General features: G+C 47.0%; 1 protein-coding gene across 2 annotated transcripts in view; it reads right to left on the bottom strand.

Annotated features, from left to right (window-relative positions):
* ZDHHC14 (zinc finger DHHC-type palmitoyltransferase 14) overlaps nt 1-21,221 on the bottom strand; it is a 285,791-nt gene that overhangs the window by 32,428 nt on the left and 232,142 nt on the right. For both annotated transcript variants that reach the window (XM_068985112.1, XM_068985113.1), the window contains exons 4-5: nt 9,091-9,228; nt 5,622-5,670 (exon numbers count right to left, since the gene is read on the bottom strand). In XM_068985112.1, the coding sequence (XP_068841213.1) occupies nt 5,622-5,670; nt 9,091-9,228 (187 nt within the window). The remainder of the gene's footprint in view (nt 1-5,621; nt 5,671-9,090; nt 9,229-21,221) is intronic.

Here is a 21,221-nt window from a genome sequence, read left to right as displayed (position 1 = left end):
ATCTATCTGATGCTGGAATCTCCAAGCACCCTGATCAGCAGGATGCATCCTCTTTTTGAGGACCTCTGTCCCTGTGACCTGTCCTCCCCAGGCCATGCCATTCCTGAGCAGCCCTGGTGGTTCACGCAGCTTTCTCTGCACTAAAAGCTGCCCTTAGAAGCTTCCACCCAGCCACCTCCAGGCTGCTTCCAAAGTCATACAGGTGTCCAGAGGAATGGCAGGAGCCAGAAATACTGAACAAGCCACCTGAGGGGCTCCAGCCTTACTTATTACTCATGTTGTTCAGTTGCTAAGTCATGTCTGACTCTTTGCGACCCCATGGACTGTAGCCCGCCAGGCTCCTCTGTCCATGGGATTCTCCAGGCAAGATTACTGGAGTGGATTGCCATGCCCTCCTTCAGGGGATCTTCCTGACCCAGGGATTGAGCCACGTCTCCTGCACTGGAAGGTGGATTCTTTACCACTGAGCCACCAGGGAAGACGTTTATCCCTTATAACCAGAAGTATTTTTTTTTTTTTCAAAAATACATCATAACCCAATAAGACCCAAAGCATACTTTTTCTTCTGGAATATGAGTTTATGATAAAACATCAGAACTCAGCACTTCTTAAGAGACTCACTCAATTAGAGGAACTCTCCTTCAAAACATGTATTTCAAACAGCAAGTACCTGGTCAAGACAGAGCATTGACTGGGGAGGAGTGTGAGAGGCACGCCTAAAAAGTGTCTGTGCTTTGTGAAGAAGAAACACCTCACTTTGATGTATGGATGTGTCTGACATTCCCCAAATGCTCCACTACTTTTGAGAAAAATAAAGAAGATCCGGGCTGAGGGTGCTGCCCGGGCCTCTCAAGTCCCCTCCCTCCCTACTGGGCAGCTTTGCTTCACATTCCTCCTCAGCCTTGCTCTTGGTTCTGCTTTTCCCCGGGAGGGAAATGGAGTGGTTTGATTAGAGGGTCTGTAGCTTGGCTGGGCAGCTCCCTGGGATATTCAGGCTTCAGCTTTAGGTCATCTTTCTCCAGGCAGGAGCCCAGAGTGACAGTGGGTCAGGAGGTCCCACAAAACCAAGTGGGGACCAAGTCAGCAGGAGTCAAGTTAGATAATAATGGTCCCCACACCCTGGGAAGGGCTGGCTAATTCAATGAGGACCTCCTGAGGCATTCTACTAACATTTTCAACCTGAACTCAGGGTGGAGATACATATGTGTGTGTGTGTATGGATTCTTCTATGTGTGTGTATACACACACACATATGCACATATATACACAGGTGTGTATATGTGTGTTAAATCATTTCAGTCGTGTCTGATTCTTTGCGACCCCATGGACCATAGCTCGCCAGGATCCTCACCAGGATTCTCCAGGCAAGAATACTGGAGCGGGTCGCCATGCCCTCTTCCAGGGGATCTTCCCAACCCAGGGATGCAACCCACGTCTCTTATGTCTCCTGCATTGGCAAATGGGTTCTTTGCCACTAGCCCCACCTGGCTTCCCTCACATATGCACATATGTGTATATATATGTGCATATATGTGAGTATAGATTTACATATGTATAAATGTATGTATATTTATGTATGTATAATATATATATAAATTTTCAAAAGCCATTTTTGTCTCCCATCGCCTCTCTCCTAGATTAACAGAAGGACAGAAAAGGAAGGGAAGGAAGACACAGAAGTGACCTGGTGGGGACTTCCCTGGTGGTCCAGTGGCGAGGACTCTGGACCAGTGCAGGATGCCCAGGTTCAATCCCTGGTTGGGGAACCAAGATCTCACCTGCCACAGCTAAGAGTTCGCATGCCACATCTAAGGATTCTGCATGCTGCAACTAAGACTTGGAGCAACTAAATAAATAAATATTAAAAAGAAAAAAAGTGACCTGGTGACTTCTAGTGAGCTTCCCAAATGGGTTCAGAGAAAAATCCTCTCAAATCCACCTGCACATGAGTGCCTGATTCCTGGGGTACCCCTTACCTGAGGGCTTGTGGGGTAGACAGGATAGTGGCCTCCCCAAAGATGCCCTAATCCCTGGTATCTGTGAATACTTTATGCACATGGCAAAGGGGAGTTTGTAGACTGAAGGCCGTGAACCTAGAGACAGGGAGATTTTCCTGAGTGATCTGGGTGCGTCCTCTCCTTAAAACCAGATAGTCTTTCTGGCCGAGGTCAGAGATGCAAGTGGACGAGGCAGGAGAGATGCAGAGTGTGAGCTCCCCTGTTACTGGCCTTGAAGACAGAGGGAGTCTGGAGTCAGGGGACAGAGCCAGGAAAGGAGCCTCAGTCCTACACCCCATGATTTTAGTCAAGTACCTGAATGAGCCAGAAGAGGATGCTCCCCTGAGACCTCAGATATCCAGGCCAGCCTCACGGTGGTTTCAGCCTTGGATCTAGGGTACCAATCAGCCAAGCCTTCTGAACTTCTGGTCTGCAGAACTGGGCGATGGTAAATTTCCATTGCTTTAAGTCTCTACATTTGTGGCCATTTGTTACACAGCAGCTGGGAGCTGATAGAGCTGGCACGTGCGAGAGCAGGCCCCGGCCTAGATGTGCCAGGGGGCCTTGGAGCTGTGTCTGGAGGCCAGAAGGGGTCGGTCATGCACTCAGAGCCCTTGTGCTATCACAGCTGTGGCTGCCAAGCTCCCGAATGTGGAGGACACGCCTGGGGAGCATCCGCAGTAGGGGAATACGCCCGGTTGTTGCCGGAGAGGGTCAGCCCTGCATAAGGCAACTCAGTCTGGAAAGTCAGTGGTTGCGATTTTCATGAGTTTTCTGGGCCACAGGAGAAACTCTTTACCTCTACCTGAGAATGATATTTCAAAGGAAAATCAGCTAAAATTTGCTCTAAACTAAATAAGAGCATTGCTCTCCTTCCTCCCCTTTCCATATGAACAGCGTGCCACTCAAATTCACTGTCGCTCCTCTCAGCACCATTTTTCTGTTCCCCTTGCTGGGGAACACGGTGCTCTTGATGACACAGATGACAGGCACAGTCACCCATGAGAACAAGCAGACGTGTGTGCTCTAGGAGGACGTTTCGGCAGAGCCTGCCCGTCGCAGACAGTGCCACTGAAAGAAGCCACTCTGAAACCACTCCTGCCTTGCACGGAAGCATTGCTCTGGCCTTCAGCATTCTCCCTTATGTTCCATGTCACTGCATTTGTCAGCTTAGCATTGCTAAGTTCAGGGCAGTTCACGATTACAGGCCAAACAACTGAGATACAGAAGAGTTAAAAGAAAGGACCCCAGACCTTATTAATTGTGGCAGAGCGGAAATTAAAAGGCTTTTACTCCAGACTAGGACTCGCTGCCTGTCTTTTGTGACTCCTTCTCTGGGATTATGATTCGAGTGACGAGGTCTGGAGCAGATACCAGGAAGACCCAGCAACAACAAACCCAATCACCCAGCCCCTCTCTGCTCCAGCGGGAATTGCGGGACCCAAAGGAGAACGAACAGCTGAAATGCCCCAGGCTCAGGTCAGCCCTTCTCCACCCTCCCCGCTGAGAAAGGGAAAGTGTTAGTCGCTCAGTCGTGTCCGACTCTTTGCAACCCCACGTGGACTGTAGCCTGCCAGGCTCCTCTGTCCATGGGATTTTCCAGACAAGAATACTGGAGTGTGTAGCCATTTCCTTCTCCAGGGGATCTTCCTGACCCAGGGACCGAACCCAGGTCTCCTGCATTGCAGGCAGATTCTTCACCATCTGAGCCACCAGGGAAACCCCACGGAGAGGAGTCCCTTCATTGACTGCTGCCATGGCCTGAAATGTTTCCTGGGCATCCAGCACAGACCCACGGTCTCAGGAGAGACGCAGGTGCCCGGGCACAAGGGAGGGGAGGTGGCTGAGGCTGCCACACTCCCGAGGCTTCAGGAAGCATTCCAGCTGACAGCCTAAGACGTCAAGGCCGGTTCCGAGTTGCGTTTATTAAACTTAACAAGACCAGCATGTTTTCATAACGGAACTGATTTCCTGAAAGACCGAGATGAGCCTCTTCTTCAGGAAAGAAAAGGCAAGGCTTGGCTATAAGATTTGCCAAAGCAATGTGCCTTGAAAACCAAAGGACACAGAGTGGTGATGATGGAGGAGGATGATCACCCCTGGCAGGGTTGGGGAGAGAAACAAAGATGGCGTTTCCCAAAGGACCTGCTTTTAGCAGCCACAGAGGTCGAGAATTTCATTCTCAGCAGAACCTTGACTTCTGGCCAACTTCTAGCTAACTCTACCTTCTCAGATCATTAACAGAAGACAGAACAAACCTGTGAGATGTACTCGCCAAGAGCCTGCATATATCTTCATATGTCCCTGTCCCCTTTCTAAGAGACTAGCAACTGACTATAGAGTCTGCACTCACTGCCAACATTCTGTGCTGCCCATAAACACAGAGGTGCCAGAAAGGAGACACTTTGGACCATCTAAGTACACACACACACACACACACACACACACACACACAGAGGACATACAGATCTAACTAAATACCACCACCTCCACTACTGCTATTACCACACACATACATGCACACAACCAGCTTCTAGGCACACAAGCTGGTTCACCTTAACAGCTAAATGATGGTCATGACAGGTACATTTTAGCAGAGCTCTTCATTCTTTAAGAATTCTCTCCCACAAGATGAAGCTTACTCCCAGGGGTAGCTTCTCAGTCGCGTCCGACTCTTTGCGACCCCATGACTATAGCCTGCCAGGCTCCTCTCTGTCCAGGAGATTATCCCAGCAAGAATACTGGAGTGGGTTGCCATTCTCTTCTCCAGAGGACTTTCCCAACCCAGGGATTGTACAGGTCTCCCATATCGCAGGCAGATCCTTCACCATCTGAGCCACTAGAGAGGCCCAAATCCAGTCTAACTGGTTATATGAAAAAGACAGACAGCTGGGTCTCAGATGGAGCCAGGTCAGGGCGTCCAGCTGGCTGACTCTACACCAATTAGTGTCAAACCCAGGAGGGCAGGGGAGGCTGTGGGAGACCATTCAAGCACTTCAGGGGTGAACGTTTTTCTTTCAAGCATATGCTACATGCTTGTGTACACTGTTCGGGAGGATGGGATGACTCCAGATGACTTGAGACTGACCATCTCTACTCAGGGCTATGAACAGATGTTCAGTTTCGAGAAGTAATTGCGGGGTTATCCATACTGCCCAGACACCAAACTGAACCCCTAGACAGAGCCTACAGAGGGCCAGAGAATCTCCATGTGATTGCAACAAGAAGGGCCCCACACAGGGGCGCCCATAAATATTCTGCAGGGACCACCTGCTGATCAAAATGAAGTCAGCTGGAACTCAGCCTGGCTACTCCGTAAACCAATGTGACTTAACACAAATCGGTGTGGGTTTCTGGAGGTGGGCAAGAATTCACACTTAGTTTCCCAGCGAAAGAGCACTTCAGTTTCAACGAGGCTAAATGAGTCACTTCAAGGTTTAAGCAATTCAAAGGCTGTTACTCACGCAGGTGAATATCAAGGAGCTCTTTGGATGCTTCACAGAAGGAGAAGGAATATGATTTATGAGAAGGAAAGCCAAGGCCCAGGATGAAGTTACTGAGGAGAAGGCCAGTCCAATACTTAACACGTTAACGTGGTGAAAAACTACAGCCTGGAAAGGATATCTTGCAGGACTGTCCTTAAGAGCGTTGAGGAATCCCGCCTGCTGTGAACCTGGGGGAATGAAACAGAATTTAGTAACCAGACATCACTTCCAAGAAACAGCCTTCATGCTGAAAGCCCTCTCATCTACACAAAAATAATCGGTGCCTCAAGATCAATAAAATTACATTTGGTAGAGCTCCGATACTGATTGGACAGTGAGATTCCACCAAAGTTATTCAACAAGAAAATGGCAGTTCATAAGCAGACCCAACATCTGGAGGATATTTGTTCAGTAAAAGCAGATGGATGTCTGCATACATTCCCATAAGTTACAGTTCTGATTACTCCTTTGTTTTCCTCATTTTAATAGGGAAATAGAACACTGTATGCTATTTTCTCTCTTCTTTTACCAAAGACTGTTTCCCCGAAGTTGGTTAACGTTTGACCCTGGGCATCCTGTAAACTAGACTAAGTATCAAAGACGCCTTTCTCTGCACCCAGAGTAAACAAACTCATAAACCTGAAGTCTATATTGCTGACTGTTTTGGGGTTTGAGACATGTGAATACAGACTGTCTGTGCAAGAAAACATTTCTTCAGGGGCTGGAGGGACGATGCATCTGACAAAAAGCGGTTTTTATTTTGTGTATTGGCGTTAGAGGCTTTTGAGAAAGAAAAGCCCATTTGGAGGAGCTCTTAGTGGCCCAACCTTGGGTTGGCAAGGCTGGGTCCCCGTGTTCTGGGGACATAAACTGGCCCTGGCTCGGCAGTGAAGTGACCAAACAGGACAGACGCCATGGGACTGGTTCTAGCGCATCTCCCTGGCGTTGCCTGTTCCAGACCCTCGGTGGAACCGGAAGCCAGGCTGGCTGGGGGGAGGCTAATGGTGTGATGGCTCCAGTTCTTCCCCAAGTTCCCACCCCCTCATGCCCACTGGCCACCTCGGAGCCCCAACAATGTGCCGTGTGCTCTAAGGACGCCAACTGATTGAAGAACTGATGAGGAAAGCTTGAGATGTTCCCATCCCTCCCTGCTAGGCCGGGGTGGCGTGGACGTGCTGTGGATCTTGGAGCAAACGCAATCTTGAGGCACAAGGAGGGACAAGAAGAGATGGTTTCTCTTTCCCTGCTTAACCCAGACCATATCGCTTTCTCAAGCTCTGCTTCCTCTAAGAGGAAATCCAGACGTCACCTTCCCGGTGATCTCTGGACGACAGGCTTCCTCCCCGGCCGCCCCTGGCTATCCGGTGTCCCCTCTCAGAGTCCACTTCCTGGCAGGGAGGACTCGGGGCACGGTCCCCAGCTGCTCTCAAACAGCTCTCTGTCTTTGCCAAGGCTTTCAGAATCATAGTGGGGATCACGCAGTCATGTAAAGCTTCTGCCCTTCTTGAGCACAAATCGGGGGTCGGGGTAGGGGCTGGAGAACTGGGAGAGGAAAACCTCGATTTGCTTTTGTCCAAAATATTGCAGCAACTTGCAGGCTTTTTGGGGGGGGCTGGTGGTGGAAGATTGGGTTAACAATATATCAGAATAAGCTAGAGCAAACTCCATTTTGCTGAAACCAGAATGAGCAAAAATTTGTCGTTGTTTAGTCGTGTCTGACTCTTTTATGACCCCATGGACTGCAGCGGAGATGAAAATGCCAGTGTGGTGGCAAGGGACGGGCTTCACGGTGTGTGTGAGAGTGCGTGTGTGTTACCAGAGTTAATGTGTGAGGTAAAAACTGCCTGATACCCAGAAAGTAGGGGCAAGGCCATAAATACAGTGTGATTATATCCATGTGTAGGCATTTTGAAGTTGCTAAAGATGATATAAGAGGTAATGTTTAAAGACTATTTTTCAGTGTCATAAATATGCTGGAATATCAGTATTTCTTCCTTCTCTAGTTGTATAAATAACTGCTTCTTCTGTCTGTTAATACATACATTTTCTTTGGAAGGACTGATGCTGAAGCTGAAACTCCAATACTTTGGCCAAATGATGCGAAGAACTGACTCATTTGAAAAGACCCTGATGCTGGGAAAGATTGAAGGCGGGAAGAGAAGTGGATAACTGAGGATGAGATGGTTGGATGGCATCACTGACTCAATGGACATGAGTTTGAACAAGCTCCAGGAGTTGGTGATGGACAGGGGGGCCTGGCATGCTGCAGTCCATGGGGCTGCAAAGAGTCCGACATGACTGAGCGGCTGAACGGAACTGAACTGAGGACCCTAGTTACATTGTTGCCACTTTGAGACTCTGAAAATAAAACAGGTGCCCCGGACAGCCCTCAGACCATCCTTCCCAGGTGGTGAGGAAGGGTAAAGGGGTCTCTGACCGGTGACAATCCTCTTCCTGCTGTCCCAGCAAGTTATGGCTCTCATACATATATTACAAATTTGTGTTACATTTAGATGAAAAGATTGGGAAAGAATGAATGGAAACTAGCATTTAAAATGCCTGTGAAAATTTGGAATAGTCCATGAAGGTCCAAAGTAAAACACTAATATGAAACTTCCAATACCACCCGCTCCCCCCAACCCCCATTCAAACCCCACCAAGAGACAAGTAGAGAATGTGCGTGTCTAAATTTGGCCTTAGCACGCTGCGGTCTAATCGGTCTAACCGCTGCTTCAGGGAAGAAAGTGAGGCGTGTGTCTAGATACTTCTAGAAACATTCCAGAGAGAGGCTCTGGACTTGCTAATGGCTGGTTGTACTTCAGGAATATGGACAGAGGCGATGCCGGTCTTTAATGTTGCTAATGGAGCTGTAATGGAAGTTTAAAGGCTCACCTTTACAGGTCAAAGCCAAGTGGCTTCCTTCTTATCACATCCCTATTATAGGAAAGTGAGTTCAAAGTTATGACCTTTGAAAAGGGAGTGAAAAATGCCATCTGTTAAGGCAAATATATATTAAAATCACCTATATCCCAATTTCATTTTTAATAAAGTTGCTTCCTTCATAGCTTGCCAATGTCCTGGCAGATAATTAAACATCTTATCAAATGTGCATCTCACATTTATAGATTTGTGTGTAAGAAAGCTCAGTCTTTATCCCCCATTTTTTTTTTTTTTAGGGAGGGTGACAATTCCTGCTTAAGTAGATTCACATTTTAAAAAAAGGTTCTGTTTTTCAGTGGGTATCATGACAACACATTATCCTCTGGGAAAATGTGGGGATGGTTCCTCCTGGGGATCCCTCAAGTGGAAGAGAAAGTGAAGTCACAAGGTTGGAACAGGGACCACGTGTCAAGGAGAAAGTCTTGTAAGCGAAAGAGTCTGATCCAGGGGCGCCCCTGGCAGCTGCAGTCGGAAGACGGGGGTAGGAGGGAAGGGGAGGGAGGGGAGAAGCGGAAAGGGGGGGCGGCTGGAAGGGAGGAGGGGGCAGGGAGAAGGACAAAGAAAAGAGAGAGCCTGGAATGACCAAAAATCTTAAATCAAAATTAAATCAGAAAACTGAAGTCAGGCAAATGGTTACATACGTAATCTGATTTCGCCAGCATACTTACGAAGGATGACGTGGGTGATAACGAATGCAAATATAAAGACTGTCAGAAAAGACAGAGATAAAATAAACATATAAAAAAATCTGTAGTTTCTTTTCCCCACACAGTTGCCTACCCAGGGACAGTGGTGATCAAATCGTTCTGAAATGAGAGGCAGAAAGAAAAAAAACAGAAAATCAATTAATAGAATGTTTTTTGACTTGAGGGAGCTCCCCCTCCCACTCTCTGATAACATAATAAAACATTCTCTGCTCGTATTTCCAAATGCACTGCTCAGAGAAACGCGCAACGTTAAGACACATCAAGAAAGCAATAATTCTTTCAACGGAACTTAGCTGTTTTGAAAAAAACAAAGGATGTGCATTCTATTTTTATTACAATAGAAAACTCAAAGATTTCCCTCTTTTGTACAAGAAAGCTCTTTGGTTCATAGAATAATCTTCCCTTAAGATGGTGACAACACTTCTGATGGTAACTGCTGGGCTGGGCGGGGCTGGGGCTCCGCCTTTCACGGTGTGTGGTGCTGAGCGACCATCTCTCATGGTAAGTGGCCGAGAGAGAGGTCACTAGGAGCCTAGGACAGGACAGAGGGACAATCCCGGTTCTCCCATTCCGGCTACTGCTGTTTTCCAAGAAATGTCTCTGCCATTTCACTAGTCATAAAAAAATTTATATCATTTTTTTAAAGTGATCTCTGATCTTCAAACAATGTAATACACCTGATCTTGTAGTCCACAACTCTCGGCTTCCTTACCTGTCAAACAAGGATACCATATAGAGTCCTGTGGGGCCAAATACTCTCTGGGAAAGCATTTTTTAAAAAACCAGCATGTGGTGCTTTATAGCTAGTGAAGAGAAAGTCACATGCACCCATCCATTTGACCTTGAAACATTCCTATGAGGATAATGATGCTGCTACCCTATTTCACAGATGAGCACACTGCAGTTTAGGAGGGAAGCTGCCTGCAGGGCCCGTACAGCTCAGAGGCAGTGGAACTAGGGTTGAGGTCAGGTCTTTTTCAGGACTCATCCTGTCTTGCCAATGCCCAGGCTGCCTCGAGCATTTGGAAAAGAGCGCTGCTTTGGGCGTTTTTATCCTGTTATCCCAAACCTGTGTCCTCCCACCTTGGGGATTTCACCAGTCTGTAAGGCATTTGTGATTCGCTCTTCCTCTTCTAAATAATGGCTGAGTGCTGCTCTACTTTTCAGCTGATCTTCTACTCAAACGGCCTATCTAGGGTGTCTGACGCAGCCACTCACAGCAGACCACCTGCCATGGGAAAAATGCTAAGCTTTTCACTTGGACTCTTATCCAAGCTTAGCTTTTGCCCAAATCTCACATCTCTCTATGTGTGCTTTGAAAAGATACAGAGAAGGCTGTGCGGTGGGACTACGTAAAGTGTTTCCTTCCTTTCCGGTCACCTATCATAAATCACTCATCTCATATTTTATGTTCAGTGCAAGCCAGTGTGTATGTTAGTCACTCAGTCCTGTCTGACTCTTTGCAACCCCATGGACTGTCTGTCCGTAGGATTTCCCAGGCAAGAATAGTGGAGTGGGTTGCCCTTCCCTTCTCCAGGGGATCTTCCCCACCCAGGGATCGAACTCACATCTCCTTCATCTCCAGCACTGGCAGGTGGATTCTTTACCCCTGAGCCACCAGGGCAGCTCCGTGGATGAGATGAAGGCTCTTTTTTTTATTAAAAAAACAAAACAAAACAAAACACTTTAAACTTGTTACTCTGAGGTCTGGATCCTGCCAGAAGGGTGTGGTTTCTGCCCTTGCAGCCTCTCTGGAGGGTTCCCTTAATCGAATGAGGAGGCCTTCCCGAAGCCAGGCTGTTGCGGGTGGTGGGGGTGTCTGTGCTCGGCTGTGCTGAATGGAGGGACAGAGCCTCAGGGCAAGAGGAAAGGAACATGGAGCACAGGGTGGCGTGAGCCGAACCTAGAAATTTCTCTAAAATAATGTGAGGTTGGAGTCAGCCAGCTGGAGCACCCTGCGCACACCTCGGTGGGCATCACGCTCCCTGGCGTGGTTTCTGGGCTTCTTTCCTCTCCTTCCCCAGGTGAAGCCTTGAGGTGAGAAGCCATGTCTAGTCCCCTAACAGCCCCAGTACCCGAGTGCCTGGCATGAAGCACACGCCCGACAGACACGCGCTGAGCACAGGAAGAAGTGCCTTTAACTGCCTTTGGCAGTTTCCTCTGTGATCACTATTTCTGGCCGCCAGGTGCAGAGATTGGAATATTCTGATGAAAGATGAGATTTCCAGGTGGTACCAGTAGTAGAGAATCCACCTGCCAATGCAGGAGCCTCAGGAGACCCAAGTTCGATCCCTGGGTGGGAAAGATCCCCTGGAGAAGGGAATGGCAACCCACTCCAGTATTCTTGCCTGAAGAATCCCATGGACAGAGGAGCCTGGTGGGCTACAGTCCATGGGGTCGCAAAGAGTTGGACACGGCTAAGCACACATGCACACAGGCAACCACAGGAAAGGGCAGGGGACTAGGAAATCTGAAGATGTTCAGAGAAGGCTGAGAGCTGGAAGATGCTGATGGAAGTAGAAAAGAACTGATGGGACGGTTATTAGTGTGAATAAGCTCTCGCAGAAGCAGGCTCTGTCTGGTCTGGCAATGGTGGGAAGCAGAGGTGAGTTTATTAAAAACCTCTGTAGTGTGCTTGGGGCTATTGGGAGACCCTGAGGCTTCAGCTAGAATTCTAAGTCAGGAGGAATTCCAGGCAACTTCAGAGTTACCAGATCCTAAGTGGAGAAAGGAGATTCCATTAAAATGGCCAGTGGGAACATAGCTCAGGTGGAATTATGATCCTATCTTTGGAACCCCAAACTCTAAATACTAATACTAAATACTAATGAACAGAACATTATCAATGATGATTAACCCTACCATTCACTGAGTGCCATTCATTTATCCAGCCCCACGAGGTAGGTGCTATCCCCACACTTTTCAGAGGAGGGCGCTATTGAGCCAACTGAGGACCAGCAGGGGCTGAGCTGAGGGACTAGGCCACTCTGACTAAAGGAAGATTTGATTTTCCAAAGAGATGGAACATGGAAAAGAGGCCTTAAAAATAAGGAGAAATGGAGACATATTAAAACTGGACTGAGGTAGAAAAATGCACTGAAGTATTAAGGGAAGCATATTTGCAAAAGCTGTGTTTGAAGGTTGCCAGTAAAAGGAATAAAAGTGTTTGAAAATGTTAAGAATTTGAAATCTCCCAGAAGTCAGGCCCCCAAGAGATAAATAAAGTCATATCCTCGAGGCCAAGCAATTCTGAGTTTTCCATAGTAGCGGTCCTGGGCTTCATGGACCGCATCTCGAGAATAGTCCTCCCAACTTCTCTCTCTGAGGGTGTCTTGAGAATCATGTGAAACCTGCGATGTAAAACTTCTCATTTAAATGTCAATTACATTTAAATTAAGCTAAATGTTTTTAAAGGTATGAAGTGGAAAATTACTTTTCCTTGAAACCTTGGATTTTTTTTCTCCTCCATAATTAGAAAAATGTTGTCTCATGAGGTATCTTTTTGGTCTTTTGTCTCATGAGGTGTGCTTTTTGCATGATGAATACTGAGATCTAGCGGTATATTATTACCAGGCCTTTACAGTTCCCAGGTAATTCAAAGAATTATATAATAGAAACATTTAAATATGAAGCTAAAGTATTAGAGGAACACATTCTTAGACACAAAATAATTCACACTGTTCTAAATCTTTTGGTAAAATCTAAGTAATAATAGCCTTGCCACTGTATTTAATGACTGGTGAGTTTTCTGGAAAGGAACCTCACCTGCTTACCCCATCTCCTCCTCCTCCTCTCACTTTTATCCAAACTTTCTTGAGTCCTTGCTACCTGCCAGGCACTGTGTTAAGTATTTCCCATGTATAGCATCACTTAATTCTCACAAAACCTGGTGAGGTCAGTTCTGTTGTGCCCACCATACAGAAGAGGAACGTGCAGACGGAGGAGCTGGCGTGGCAACCGAGGTGAACACTTAACCACCTGTTCCTGCCTCCCATGCCAGTTCTCTGCGGGTCACTGTGCCAGGTGGGCCCTGAGGACCTGGCCCCTTCCTCCTGGGGCAGCCCTCTTGGGCCCCTGCAGCTCCAGGCACCGCACATCGGCAGGAATGCGAACACGAGTGGACCACAGCCACGCCAGGACTGGTAATTGTGCCAGTGGCCCCGTGGTCTTCTTCTGGTTCAGGGCATCTATGCTTTGGGGGACATGAAGACCTAGCTCATATCTGGGGGGCCCACTCTGAACCGAGAAGTGCTCTAACGTGTGAAAAAATGACCTCATTCTCACCAAATCGAACATCAGAAGAACTGAACTTCTTATGGAGATGTCCAGATTTGACAAACCTACTTGGCAAACACTGTTTATTGAGATGGTGGCCCTTGGGTGCTATCTGGGGCAAAGCGATGTATCAGGGAAGGTTTCTTACCTCCTTCCCTCTCACTGCTTCTCAGCCCCTTTCCTGAAAATGAGTTCTATCTGTTTAACTTTAGAGAGGAATAAAATCAAGGAATCGTATTAGCTGCAACTTCTCACCAGCTATCCGTTATACACGCGCACGCTCAGTCACCTCAGTTGTGCTCAACTCTTGGCAACCCTATGGAGAGTAGCCCGCCAGGCTCCTCTGTCTATGGGATTCTCCAGGCGTGAATACTGGAGTGCCCGCCTTCAGGGGATCATCCCAACCCAGGGATCTTTGGTCTCCTGCTTTGGCAGGCAGATCCTTTTCCACGAGCACCACCCAGGAAGCCCCATGCATTTCACATGAGGTCGTGTACACATGTGGATGCGACCTCTTCCATTTGTCCCGCTCTTTCCCTCTCCACCGTGTCCACAAGTCCACCCTCTACACCTGCATCTCCATTCCTTCCCTGGCCCTCTGTGATGACCTAGAGAGGTGGGAGGAAGGGAGCCTCATAAGGGAGGGGATATAATTATGGCTGATTTGAGCTGTTGTACAGCAGAAAGCAACATGACATTGTAAAAATTAAAAAACAAGCAAATAAAAAAAATTTTATTAACTAACTCTGTGGGGCTGAATGTATTAATACATCTCTTGTGCATGAGGACTTAAGTTTCTTTACATGTAAAAAGTTGGATGAAATAAGCTTCAAGACCCCTTTGAGATGTAAAATTAAATGTAAAGGGACTGTGTTTTATCTGTACCTGTATGGATTCTTCTGGTCCTGAGTCCTTACCAATGTCCCACAAATTAAGATTCTGCAGCTTTTAGCTCCATTTGTTTAAAAAAAAAAAAACCTCTAACTTTTCAGTGTAAAACCAGTTAGTAACTGCATAACTGTTGTAACCTTTACATTACAATTTAACATAACCTTGGACTGTACCCCCCGCCCCACCCCAACCCACATGGTTTCATTTGCCTCCGCCCTGGCTTTGCCACAACCTGGCACAGTGCTGAGCATCTTTGGGCATCAAAAGAGGGGGCTTGACCAACAGACAATGCCTCAAAAGGGCAACTTTATACATTTATTTCCTCAAAATGTCTAGGTTTGTTTAACATGTGTTTTCAGCTCCTGCTTCCAGTGTTGAGGAAATTCTGGACTTCTAGGAGGAGAGACGAGCAGGCATGGGAGATGCACTTTGAAGCAACTTATACCCTGAGATAGATCTGCTGATCAGAAGACCCTCAGGTGCCCAGCCCTCCCAGAGTCAAGGATTCCTGCGGCTCAGGCTGGCTCTCTGTGGACAAGCTCTGGCTTCCCCACTGTGGATACAGAACAGAAGCTAGACAGAACAGACCTAGACACAGATGGGCAGATGTCATCCTTAGGGCTTTCCCAAACCCTCGGAGCATGCTGACTCTGCCCAGGCCTTCCACCCTCTGGAATACCTGCTTCTCCAGCTGCCTGGGGGGCAATTCGGGACATGTGTCTGGGATTCCACAATCCCCGTGTCCCTTCGGTTCAAGCTTTGGTGATCCGCTGCAAACATCCAGGTGTGGCAGGGTGCAGCTGGGAGTGGATAAACCCCAGTCCTTCCTCGAGCACACGGGCACTAGCTGAGTGCACCCTGGGGCCTTTACGCTTCTCACTGACGTATTTTCCGTGGGTGAGTTCACACCCTTTCCAGCTGCCCGCTGGACGTTTCCACCTAACCGTCCATAGGCACCTCTCACTCAGCAGGCCCTCAGCTGTGTTCATTAAGCCTCCCTGCTCCTTGCTAACCTGCCTTTTCTTAGTAAATGGCGCCCCGTGCATCCAGCCGCCCAAGGTAGACAACGCATTCATTTCCACTCTTGGCTCGCACCCCTCGCGTCTGGCTGGTCAGCAAGATAGTTCATTTTATCGTGTTATTCCTGCCACATTTTCTGTGCTTCTGCTCCCTGACTTTGAAGGCCACTGCAGCCATAGGCCCCGTCGCCTCTTTCATGAGCCATTGTGAAACCTTCCTGGGCCGCCCCGTCTGTCTGTCCTCCACGCTGCTGCTGGAGGGACCGCCAAGCAAATAACACCAGGGCAGCCCTCTGCCTGTGTTCCTGGGCGGCTCCTGCAGCCCCAGGGGGCTGACGCATCTCCTAATTCAGCTCCTGGGTGCTGGGAGGTCCACCTTTCCTTCCCCTTCAACTAGAGCAGACAGACCTGTATCGTTCTGCTTTCTGTATTGGCTTCCTCATTATATTCTATTTTCTTTTTAAAAATTATTTATTTATTTAAATGATTTATTTTAATTGGAGGCTGATTACTATATTGTGGTGGTTTCTGCCATACACTGACATGAATCAGCCATGGGTGTACATGCGTCTCCCATCCTGAACCCCCTCCCGCCTCCCTCCCCATCCCACCCCTCAGGGTTGTCCCAGTGTGCTGGCTTTGAGTGCCCTGTTAAAATGTTCATTTATCATTTATTTATTTGGCTGCACTGGGTTTTAGTTGCAGCAGGTGAGATCTTAGTTCCCTGACCAGGTGTTGAACCCAGGCACCCTGTATTGGGAGCCACAGGACCCCCAGGGAAATCCTCCATTTTCTAAAATGATCCACTATTTACAACCACTAAAAAAAAAAAGTAACAATCAGCTAGCAAATGGTTACTGAGTTGTTCTAAGCACTCCCAAGTTAAGTTTCCAATATTCCTGATATTGTATTCCAGTCGTCATGGTATTGCGCTGTTGGTGGCGTGCTGTGGAAAGGACATGGGATTCTTAAGCTAATGGATCTGAAATCCTGATGCTAACTGCCTATCGAGTGGTGCAACCCAGGCAGGTTTCTGGGCCTCTGCCATCGGATATGCCATTAAAGGTTCTTTTCCACTCAAATATTAGGGTTGTGTGGCTAAATAAAACCTGTCAAAAACTGAAGTCAGTTGTGCCCACTCTACACAAAATTAGGACATGCTGGCAGGCCTCTGCAGTAGAAACTCTACACATAATTCATAAGAACTGGCCCTCTTATAAACCCAGCTTAGGCCCAGAGCTGACCGGTGACCCTAAAGCACTCAGAGACTTCGGAGTACCACATAATCACCCCCACCACCAGAACTGGGTCAGCAGACTTCTTAGACTCTAAATATAGTGTGCTGTTTTCTTGTTTGTTGCGGTTGTTTGTACAAACCATGCCAGCCCTTTACTGAGTCACCACGCTCTAGTCAGCGGGTCCTTAATTACCTTTCTAAACACAGGCACGCAAAAGAACAGGTCAAAGAGTCTAACTGTCAGGACCGGCTGTGGGGGTCCACTGCAATAGGAACTATAAGGCATTTTGTTGAAAAATTACTCAGAATTTCAAGATGGCAAGAGCAGAACATGAAATCCGCTTTGGGTCCCCATACCAACCTGTTAACTATTAATATTTATGGCCTGGAAATGTGGCTTTTCTAATTTGTGACAGATGACTGTCTAGAGATTCCACTGGGTTGCCCAAAAGGACTTAGAGAGGGCTGCTAAGAGCAAAGTTCAGGGAGGAAGTTGTGATTAATTAGGAGTTACTGGACCTCCCTGGTGGTCCAGTGGTTAAGAATCTGCCTGCCAATGCAGGGGACACAGGTTCAATGCCTGCTCCAGGAAGCTCCCACGTGGGCCCATGTGCCACAACTACTGAGCCTACACACAGAGCCTGCACTCCCCAACAAGAGAGAAGAGCAAGAAAGAAATTGAGAAAGTGAAGTCGCTCAGTCGTGTCTGACTCGTTGCGACGCCATGGACTGTAGCCTACCAGGCTCCTCCATCCGTATGATTTTCCAGGCAAGAGAACTGGAGTGGGGTGCCATGTCCTTCTCCAGGGGCTCTTCCCAACCCAGGAATCGAGCCCAGGTCTCCTGCACTGCAGGCGGATGCTTTACCGTCTGAGCTACGAAGGAAGCCCAAGAGGAGCCACCGCAATGAGAAGGCCAAGCGCTGCAACTGGAAGAGCAGCCCCTACTTGCTGCAACTCGAGGAAACCCGCGTGCATAAAGAAAGACCCAGCACAGCCAAAAACAAAATAGAAAAATTTTAAATTAGGAGTCAAGCTTAACAAGAGGCTAATATCTCCGTTCCACATAGAGAAACGTGGGGGCAAGCAGCAAAAGCCTCCTGGCTGATACTTGCTAGAGCTACCAAGCTCCCATCCCCTGGTGGGGCGGGGAGGGGGCTCACAGGGTTCTGCCAGCCCGGGGGAGGTGCGATGGGATGAGACTGAGGAAGGGGGACCATGTGAAGGAGCACGCATGGTGCAGAGCAGCAAGTGTTAACCCTGCCCATTCTCGCATGTGCTGTCTCTCACAAATACCAGGAGCTCTGTTTTTAACCTCGAGAGCACCGATTCTTCTTTTATTTTTTTATTACCTAATGCTTTGAAAAATCTAATGAAAACCAGGGTCCCTGCCACCCTCATGGACTCACAGCCAGCCTTTTACATACAACTTCCTGCAGCCTATTCTTAGTTAATAGTGGACCCATTGGTTTAGTTTGCTGAGACCGAAGTGACTCATTTTGACAATCGATTTTCTAAGTTCACTTGTTCTAAGAAGGCGGACAGGCAGGTACCTACCTTTGACTGGCTTTGCTAAAAGTGCCATTCTCAGGTCCTGAAGGGACACACCCAAAACCCCAGCCCTCTTGGGGACGGCACTCAGCTCGCCCCGGATAAGCACCACAGGCCATCGGGCACAGTTCAAGAGCGGCTTTACGTACAGGAAAGGCCTATGTTTATTCGGGGTTTTCCAAGCTAAGGGCTGTGATCAAGTAGTGGGTCATAACATTAATGCAGTTGGTCTAAATTAACTCTTTTTTAGCAATGAAAAAAGAATAAAACAGAAAATATCAAGGCATTTCATATACTCAAGTTCTGTTTCATTAAACTATCTGAGTATTTGTGTACATTGAGTTCCCATGTAAAATGCATTCCTTACTGTGAGTTGCAGGGGGGTAACAAGCTTGAAAACTATTGATTTATTCAAATTTGTAGCTGGCACCTAACAGGCCCTCAAACATTTGTTGAGTAAATAAATACATATATATATTATACCACTTCCCTTGTGTGGCTCAGCTGGTAAAGAATCCGCCTGCAACGTGGGAGACCTGAGTTCGATCCCTGGGTTGGGAAGATCCCTTGGAGAAGGGAAGGGCTACCCACTCCGGTATTCTGGCCTGGAGAATTCTATGGACTGTAGAGTCCATGGGGTTGCAGAGAGTCTGACATGACTGGGCGCCTTTCACTTCACTGCATATATTATACCTGTAACGGAGCCTAAATACATCGTGAGTCATTTAAAACTGTCATTTCCACCCTCCCAGAGTGGTATCAGGGTCCCTGATTGGACTTAAATCTCTTTTTTCTTGGCATTTAAAATTTTTCATTTGTACTGCTGGGAGGTCTGAGGGTATAAGAAGTGAGTTTTGTTTAGCTTAGACTTGGGGGAAAGAAACTTTCTTGTTTCAGTGGAGAACAGTAGCCTAGTCATTGAGCTAAAAAAGTAACAGGCTTTTCTCTTTTTAAAGAGAGAATGGAACTGTGGAGAGGTGAAGCAGAAGGCAGGGGAGTATCCAGCTTTCCTTTCCTCCTTCCTCCCTCCCTTTCATCCTTCCCTCTTTCCTTCAGTTCGGTTCAATTCAGTTCAGTCCCTCAGTCATGACTGACTCTTTGTGACCCATGGACTGCGGCACGCCAGGCTTCTCTGAGAGCTTGCTCGAATTCATGTCCCTCAAGTCGGTGATGCCATCCAACCATCTCATCCTCTGTCGTCCCCTTCTCCTCTTGCCTTCAATCCTTCCCAGCATCAGGGTCTTTTCAAAGGAGTCAGTTCCTTGCATCAGGTGGGCAAAGGATTGGAGCTTCAGCTTGAGCCATCAGTCCTTCCAAAGAACATTCAGGACTGATTTCCTCTAGGATGGACTGGTTGGATCTCCTTGCAGTCCAAGGGATTCTGTCAACACTAGTTCAAAAGCATCAATTCTTCAGTGCTCAGCTTTCTTTATGGTCCAACTCTCACATCCATACATGACTAGTGGAAAAACCATAGTTGACTAGATGGACCTTTGTTGGCAAAGTAATGTCTCTGCTTTTTAATATGCTATCTAGGTTGGTCATAGCTTTTCTTCCAAGGAGCATGCGTCTTTTAATTTCATGGCTGCAGTCACCATCTGCAGTGATTTTGGAGCCCAAGAAAATAAAGTCTCTCACTGTTTCCATTGTTTCCCCATCTATTTGCCATGAAGTGACAGGACTGGATACCATGATCTTTGTTTTTTCAATGTTGAGTATGAAGCCAGCTTTTTCACTCTTCTCTTTTAGCTTCATCAAGAGGCTCTTTAGTTCTCCTTCACTTTCTGCTATAAGGGTGGTGTCATCTGCATATTTAAGGTTATTGATATTTCCTCCCAGCAATCTTGATTCCAGCTTGTGCTTTATCCAGCCCAGCATTTCTCATGATGTACTCTGCATATAAGTTAAATAAGCAGGGTGACAATGTACAGCCTTGTTTTACTCCTTTCCCAATTTGGAACCAGTCCTTTGTTCCATGTTTGGTTCTAACTGTTGCTTCTTGACCTGCATACAGGTTTCGAAGGAGGCAGGTAAGGTGGTCTGGTATTCCCATCTCTTTAAGAATGTTCCACAGTTTGTTGTGATCCACACAGTAAAAGGCTTTCGCCTAGTCAATAAAGCAGAAGTAGGTGTTTTTCTGGAACTCTCTTGCTTTTTCTATGATCCAATAGATGCTGGCAATTTGATTCCTGGTTCCTCTGCCTTTTCTAAATCCATGTTGAACATCGAGAAGTTCTGGGTTCATGTACTGTTGAAGCCTAGCTTGGAGAATTTTGAGCATTAGTTTGCTGGCATGTGAGATGAGTGCAATTGTGTGGTAGTTTGAACATTCTTTGGCATTGCCTTTCTTTGGGATTGGAATAAAAACCCACCTTTTCCAGTCTTGTGGCCACTGCCGAGTTTTCCAAATTTGCTGGCATATTGAATGCAGCACTTTCATAGCATCTTTTAGCATTTGAAATAGCTCAAATGGAATTCCATCACCTCCACTAGCTTTGTTTGTAGTGATGCTTCCTAAGTTCCACTTGACTTGTATTCCTGGATATCTAGCTCTAGGTGAGTGATCACACCATCATGATTATCTGGGTCATGAAGATCTTTTTTGTACAGTTCTCCTGTGTATTTTTGCCACCTCTTTTTAATATCTTCTGCTTCTCTTAGGTCCATATCATTTCTGTCCTTTAGTGTCCATCTTTGCATGAAAAGTTCCCTTGGTATCTCGAATTTTCTTGAAGAGATCTCTAGTGTTTCCTGTTCTATTGTTTTCCTCTATTTCTTTGCATTGATTACTGAGGAAGGGTTTTTTTTTTTTTATCTCTTCTTGCTATTCTTTGGAACTCTGCATTCAGATGGATATATCTTTCCTTTTCTCCTTTGCCTTTTGCCTCTCTTCTTTTCACAGCTATTTGTAAGGCCTCTTCAGACAACCATTTTGCCATTTTGCATTCCTTTTTCTTGGAGATAGTTTTAATCACCACCATGCAATGTCACAAACCTCCATCCATAGTTCTTCAGGCACTCTGTCTATCAGATCTAATCCCTTGAATCTATTTGTCATGTCCACTGTAAGGGATTTGATTTAGGTCATACCTGAATGGTCTAGTGGTTTTCCCTACTTTC

This window comes from Capricornis sumatraensis, chromosome 13, assembly GCF_032405125.1.
Source record: "Capricornis sumatraensis isolate serow.1 chromosome 13, serow.2, whole genome shotgun sequence".
NCBI classification, from domain to species: domain Eukaryota; kingdom Metazoa; phylum Chordata; class Mammalia; order Artiodactyla; family Bovidae; genus Capricornis; species Capricornis sumatraensis.
The sequence above is the reverse complement of the archived record's forward strand: the minus strand, read 5'-3'. Positions and strand labels throughout refer to the sequence as shown.